This window comes from Galeopterus variegatus, unplaced genomic scaffold (assembly GCF_000696425.1).
Source record: "Galeopterus variegatus unplaced genomic scaffold, G_variegatus-3.0.2 Scaffold4205, whole genome shotgun sequence".
NCBI classification, from domain to species: domain Eukaryota; kingdom Metazoa; phylum Chordata; class Mammalia; order Dermoptera; family Cynocephalidae; genus Galeopterus; species Galeopterus variegatus.
Genome location: NW_007730316.1, coordinates 71921 through 79668, shown reverse-complemented (window position 1 = coordinate 79668; position 7748 = coordinate 71921). Strand labels below are relative to the sequence as shown.

At 35.9% G+C, this 7748-nt stretch overlaps 1 protein-coding gene across 1 annotated transcript in view; it reads right to left on the bottom strand.

Annotated features, from left to right (window-relative positions):
- The window catches only part of CCDC67 (coiled-coil domain containing 67), a 99470-nt gene that overhangs the window by 60402 nt on the left and 31320 nt on the right, over positions 1–7748 (bottom strand). Inside the window, exons 5-6 of the mRNA XM_008586992.1 lie at positions 2549–2662; positions 1432–1674 (exon numbers count right to left, since the gene is read on the bottom strand). Coding sequence (XP_008585214.1) covers positions 1432–1674; positions 2549–2662 — 357 coding nt within the window. The remainder of the gene's footprint in view (positions 1–1431; positions 1675–2548; positions 2663–7748) is intronic.

Below are 7748 nucleotides of genomic sequence, written 5' to 3'. Positions count from 1 at the left end.
AATACAGCTCAAACAGGACACACAGGCTGACTGGCAAGCTAAACTCTACAAGCCCCGGGAAAACTTCTCGAGCAGAAGAGTAAGGGCTAATCTCATTAACAGTATAATGAAAACAGAGAAAACTTTCTATTTCTAGAAAATTCCTGGCTTCCGTAGTGTTTACTATTTGCAATTTAGCTTGGTTTGTTTGTATCTGCATTCTAATTTGTATTAAGATAACACTTTCCTCCTCAACAAAGCTGGAGTTTGAGATGGGGGAGATGTACAGCTTAGAAATGCCACTGAATAGGAGAAGCTGGGAGCCTTGTGTTCTGTCCACTCCCAAACATGGGGAAAGAGGAACACAGAAGAAGAGCAGATGCTGGCAGAGAAAGAAGTTAAAGGACTAATCCCATATACAATCCCATATATAATGTGGCAGGTTGGGGAAATGAAGAGTTGGTGCAGGACTAAGAAATGACCCTCGGAGTTTAAGTGGCAGAAGATCCTGGGGTGGAATATCTTAGGGAATTAGAAGTCTGCTCAGACAGTGACCTCAACAAGTGTATTTTAGGGACTGGTCAGTTAGCTCAGTTGGTTAGAGCGTGGTGATGATGATACCAAGGTCCAGGGTTCAATCCCTGTTACTGGGCAGCCAACGAAAAAAAAATCCACAAGAAGTGTATTTTAGGAAGGAGAGGGAATAGAGTGGGGCAAAGGGATGGGCCAATTGTCACTGAGGAAACTGCAGAAAGAGGCCGACTGGAGGTGGGAGATAAAACTATAGAATGTCTCAAGTAAATGGATATTCATGAATAAGACATACATCAGTGATGACCCATTTTTGACGAATGCTGTATGACCTTCCTGATGACTGCAGGAAGGAGACAGACAAAAAACACTGTTGGGTTAGGAAAACAATTAAGGCTTGGAAAAACCATCAGTCATTTCTGCCAATGTGAAAGTTACATAAAAATAAATCCTAGGCTACTGTTTGGTAAATGATTATGATAAGGTTACCTGTGATAAATCACAGGGAGTAACCCCCATGCCTCTTGCTGAGATTACTGGATTACTGAACCCTTCATGATTTTCTGTATCTCTAACCCAGGATTTCTGTGAGTCAAAGAGTCATAGGGTCAGAGAAAATAGTGGGGACAGGGTGGTATATGGCTAAAGGGCCATGGTTTTTAGGCACAGAGGTCTCTAAGTGACCACTGTTACACTGCACTGGTAATACATTATTTTTATGCCACTGCAGAACCAAAGTGCACTCCAGTACCTATGGGATTACTGAATTTACTCACCAAGTGAGAATTACTTACCAAGAGGAAATATGAATGAATTTACACGTACAACAGAAAACTAGCTTTCTAATCCCTATACCCATCGAGTCACCATTTATACAATTCATAGACAATATTAGCTGAAAAATAAAAATATAATCTTTACCTGGCACTGTCTTTGGTACATCTTCAGTTCTTGTAAGAGCTTCTGATTTTCATCTTGTAACTTATTCCTGCTTAATGCTATTTCACTCACAGCTGATTTTAATTTTTCAATAATGAACTCATCCCTTTCATTGTGTTCACAACTGGGATCTGGTTCACATATCAAACGAGGAATTTCAGAGCTGCTGTCTTCTAAGCACTGTGTTTTACCATTTAGTTGAGTTTGGTAACTTTGTGCCTGTTTCTGAGAAACATAAAAACTGTGTAAATTGAATAAATAATATCATATTTAAGCTTACATAAATTTCAAGAATGATAGAAAAGAATTAGTAAAAACATTTTAAAATATGTTACTGGATAATGAAGCTTTGTCCTTTGTAATTCAGTGTTGTGTTTGCTATAAAATCTCAATTTTAGATTGCATAAACAGAAAATATATTTGTATACCCTCAGAGCAAAGATGTAGAGCAGGGAAGGGGACTAGGGACAGGGAAGTCTTATTAAGCAATAAAGAAAATCTAGAAGCCATAAAAAGAGGAAAATTATGAATTCAGTTACACAATGTTGAGAAATGTCCCTATAACCAAAAATAAATAAAATAAACAAAATAAAACAGACAATTGGATTGTAGGAAAAAAGTTGTCAATGCATATAACATGGGTTAATAATTCCTAGTGTACAAAAACTCTACATATCAATAAGAAATGACAAACAATGCAAAAGAAAAATGGGCAAAGATTATGAACAGGCAATTCACAGAAGAGGAAATGAAAAAAGCTAAGATGTATATGAGGAGATGCTCAGTCTTACAAGTAGTAAGAGAAATGCAAAGCAAATCAAGCAGTCTCAGACTCTCTAGGTGCTTGCCCATAGACATGCAAAAATATATGTTAACAACAAAGGAATTTTTCATAGCACCATCCCTTGAGACATGTAGACTAAATTCACCATTACAGATATTTCATGCACTTGTGACCATACTCACCATTGGGCCTACTCTGGTTATTTTGCCATAGTTGGCATCTCTATCTATAAATAGATTACAGGTTGAATGGCAAAGATACCAATACTTAGCCTCTAGCTTCTTCTAATTTAGAGGATAGTGTTAGATAGCTCACCTGAAATTGATTACACTTCTCAGATAATAATTTTTGTTGAGCATCTAAAGAAACCAGATGAGTCTGATATAGTATCTCTTGCTTGTCCCATTCTCTTGACTTTGCTCTAAATTCCTATAAAAAAGTTGGGGGACAAACATAAATGGAAGAATATTCATTTTAATGTACAATGAACAGGCCTTCTTTCATTTGTATATCTTCCTTCTGGGGAAAAAAAAAGTCCATTCTTTACCTATTAGGAAAACAAAACAAAAATAAGTATTAAATTGCTCATGTTGGAATTATTACTATCTTCTAATTTTTGCTAGGAAAATACAAAATCTGTAACTTACTCATTGTTAAAAACATTAAAAAGTCTTTCTGATAACAAATGCTGATTACTAATAAGAAATTTTCAAACTTTTTGTATAAACAAGTGCAAAACACATTGATTTCTGTTTCTACTCTTTTTCCTGATACAAGAAGTTTTTCCCTTCTTACATTCCCTACACTCAGTCACCAAACTTATTTCTTGTTTTGTTTGGAGGGTGTGGCTTGGACTTAGTAACTGCTATGGACTGAACACTCATGTCCCACCTGATATCCACATGTTGAAGCCTATCCCCAATGTGATGCTATTTGGAGGTGTGGCCTTTGGGAGGTAATTAGGTCATGAGGGTGGAGCCCTCTTATAATGGGATTAGTGCCCTTATAAGAAGAGCTATGAGAGAGCTTGCTTTCACTATCTTGCTCTCTTTCTCCCCGCCATGTGAGAACACAATGAGCAGACAGCTGTCTGTTAACCAGGAGGAGAATCTGATCATGCTGCAACTTTGATCTTGGACTTCCGGCCTCCAGAACCATGAGAAATAAATGTTTGTTGTTTAAGCCACGCAGTCTATGGTATTCTGTTACAACAGCCAGAACTAAGACAGTGACTTTGTCCCCTTGTGGCTTTCAAAGCTACCATTTAAGGTGAAGCTGAAATCAACTCAATGTTGGGAACAGAAAAATCATCTCAGGCCTTATTTAGGCGATAACAATTGGGCTAACCTGGGGAAGAAATTGTGGAACTAGCTTGATAAAAGCATGCTCAGTTCTTCAAGTTTTTGCTCAAATAGTGTAATCATAGAGCATGATTATCTTTTCACAAGTTAACACGAGCAAAGAATGTGACTTTGGGGATACCAAAGAAAACTTCACTGCTTCTCAATTTCACCTAGGGCTGGCCACTATATCTTATCTTTCTTTCCAGGCTTTAAACAACTTAAGGATAAAGGCTGTGTATTTTATTACTTTTGTATCACTTACAGTGCCCAACAAAGTGCCAAGTACCACTTATATTCCATGAATGTGCAAACAAAACCAGGGTACAGTATTAACATTTCCTAAAATTTAAACATTTCTCACTAAATTTTACAAAGAAAACAACACGGTTGGAAACAAACTCTATGGCCACTAGGTCCATGACCATATATTATTGCATATAGATACATGGACGAATAAACTGATGTTTTCAATCACCAATGCAATAATATTTATTGAGCTCTTAATGTCTACTAGGTACTGTGAAGAGAAGTAAATTTGAAACTAATGATTAAACTAAAATTCTTTGAAAGAAAAAATCAAGGAATACATAGTAGACAAATGTACATATAAACAATTCATTTTACAGTAAGATAAGTATAATAATACTGTCTCATAAAAGCCATGTACAGGGTGTTGTGATTATCTCAGCTATTTCCCATAATATGTCAAACTGGAACATAGTTCATTTGGCCAGAGTGATTTGTATTATATTGAAGAAGGCTGAAATGACTAGATTGGCTATGCTGGAAAATAAATAGGCTAGTTTGGAGAATGAAAGCTACATCTTGCTTAAAATGAGAACACAGCTTTCATATTTTCTATACAGAAATGATTTTGAAGAATATTTGGGGAAATTTTCATTCTATAAATCCATAAGTCCCAAAGCAATCAGTGAAAAAAGGCTATAAATTAGAAAGCTTTTATAGTAATTAAAGGTGACCTAAAATTGAGTGATAGCAATAAGGTTGGAGAAATATGGATAGACCCCCTTCTAATTATATAATAATACCTTATGATAGATTGTTTACTAGGATAAATGGAGATAGCCCATTTAAAGTTATTGACTTTGATTCTGACATTCAACAATAAAAAAATTAGGTACATAAAAACAGGGTCTTCAATAATAGTGACAAATTTACAAAACTAGGCTCTAGTAGAAAATAGGTACCATTTTCAAATCACTGCAATCTAGATTTTAAAAATTCTGTTTACTTTTAATTTAGAAAGGAGTCTTTGGAGTCAGAAGTCAAAATTTGGGTAAGGTTGACTTAAGCAGTTCATATATTTTAGATAACACAAATACTTAGCATCACTTACTCAACCTTCAATAATCTTGAAAATAAATATTTTCCAGCATACTTTAAGGGAAGGCAAGACCATTATTACAAATATTGCAACAGGTAGAAATTAGGTCAAGAACAGCTAGAAATGTGTGTCACAGACATATCAGCAGGTGCTTATAAGAATCGTGACTTCCTTGGTCTTACAGATGTGTTGATTTCAAGACTAGTGAGCCAGCACAGTGTATGGGACCAGACAGTAGTAGTATGGGACCATACAGAGACCTAGAGAGCTTCATAAGGGTTTATGTAGAGACAGGAGATGTCAGCCGAAGTTTCAGACTATCTGTAGACTTGGCTAGACCTCCAGAGTCAGTTCTCCATGGCTGGAAATCCTTTTCTGGATCTTTAAGGTTGAGAGTCGGTTAGGGCCATTAAAATTGAGTTCCTAGTGATGGCTACATTATTAGATTTTTTTTAAAAAGCCCTCTACTAAATGCTGTAGATGGTCTTTAGTGATTACTAAATGTCAGGTACCTATACCTGTAAGATGGTTTTAACTTTTTACTATGAAAATTTTCATACTTACATAAAAGTAGAGAGTAAAACAAACCTCCACGTACCCTTCATCCAGTTTAACTACCATCAACTTAGGCCATCTTTATTTTTTCATTTTAATTTTTTTAGGGGTTTCATTTTTTTTTATTGTAACATAGTTGATTGTACATATCTGTAGGGTACAGAGTTGAATATCATTACCTGTGTGCAATATGCGATGCTCAATTAGGCCATCTTTCTTTCTCCTATCTCTCCACCTTTTTTGTTGGAGCATTTTAAGGCAATTTCCAGACCTCATGTATTTTCACCCCTAAATGTTCAGTGTGCATATAAATGTGTGTGTGTGTGTGTGTGTGTGTGTGTGCACCCCTAAATGTTCAGTGTGCATATAAATGTGTGTGTGTGTGTGTGTGTGTGTGTGTGTGTATTCCATAACCACAATGCCACCTACAAGGTATTTTTAACCCCATTTCCTGATGAAAAAATGGAATCTCTGTGAAGCTAACAACTTGCCTAAGGGTCACAGGGTAAATAGATGAGTGCGTCAAGGACTGTTTTAAGTTATAAACTATCATATTCTTCCACTACTACAGGCAGCTCCCAACTGCTATTACTATACCAGCATATAAATGTTTGTGACAGAGGAAAAACATGTCTATATGTAGACTAAAACTGAAACAGTCCATCTCTTACATGTTAATTTTTCAGATGGCTATAAGTAAAAGCAGGCACATGAAGTATTTCTATAATTATGCAAGTTAAATTGTAACTACATAGTGTGTACGTATAACTTTTTATATAAGTACAGACAAAGCAAAATATATTTTGCTACTAATTTCCACTATAATTTAATGAAATATTTTATATAAATATTTAGTTCCCTAAATATAAAATGTGCACACACAAAGTACTTAATATTAACTTCAGGCTCTTTTTTGGTCTGAATAATTTATATGAGTGTGGTTTTCTCACAAAAGCCCGTGAAAAGTCATTTAAATGGATAATCAGTGACTTGATCTCTGCATTTTCAGTAAAAACACATATATGTTACATTGCACATCTTTGGACACCTTCTATGAGACTAGGTTATTTCTGGAGCTGGTCTGGTGACACCATTGCAAGAGCCAGGGAGTACTTACACAGTGCATTCTTCCAGAGGGCCAGCTTAGTTAGTTTTTATTTTAAAAACTGTATATTATTCAGTACCATGTAAAATTTGTAGAACTTTTCAAGATAGAACCTAAGACTTCCTGCAAAGTTCTTGCAACAGGCTTCTTTTAGGACTATGATCCCAGACTTTATTTTTTTCTGCTCTTAAAGATATTTTGGAACAGAAGGACTGTTAATTGAAGAGGAAGATTATGAAATATGAATCCGTCTTTTAGGACTATGATCCCAGACTTTATTTTTTTCTGCTCTTAAAGATATTTTGGAACAGAGGACTGTTAATTGAAGAGGAAGATTATGAAATATGAATCCGGGCAATGATGACTAGATAGGAAGAAGAAGATGAGAGGCATCGGACAAGGCAAAGGGGAAGATATGGGCTGGAATATGAGAAGTAAGAGAAAGGAACAGATAGAAGATTCCAAAGAGGTGTCTATCCTGGGTGACTGTGAGGTGCAGGACCATTATCTGTCAATGAGTAGAAGAAACCAAAATCAGGGGCTGGAGGTGGGCGACACTGGGGTTTAGGACTTGAGAAGAATGGAAGAAATTGAGTGGGAAACCAGCTAAGGTTAGATTATAGGAATTTATCTGCTGTTACATGACTTGTAGGAGGAATGCCCAAGAGCAAAGGGAAGGAAAATAACTGGTTTATCTTTTCCAAGGTTGGAAAATTTAGAGGATAAGAATAAGTGCATCTATGACATAGTGAATCTTTTTAGGGACCAAGATTTTAGAAGTCTGGGTGATACAGGGTGACTTAGTTGGAGTGGCACTACACCTTTAAAGAAAAACCCCTGAAACTTCAAGTCCTATTCTGAAAACTGTTATGAGGCTTCAATTGGAATTTAAGTACCTAATAGTTAAATGGCCATTAAAAGATTTATTAGATATTCTCTTTAACTGACCCCAGGGGTGTCCTTCAATTTCACTCAACAGCTGCAGTTTCTTTGAACATTTTTTTTCTTTTTGCTCTCCCCAAATGCTGATATATATAAAAGATGTATAAATCAAAATGATGTTTTAATTCACTAAGTGCCTGAAGGGAAGGTGCACTAGGAAAATACATTAAGTGAGAAATTGATTTGTAATGGTGTTTGTTACCACAGCTGCACATGCGATTGTGT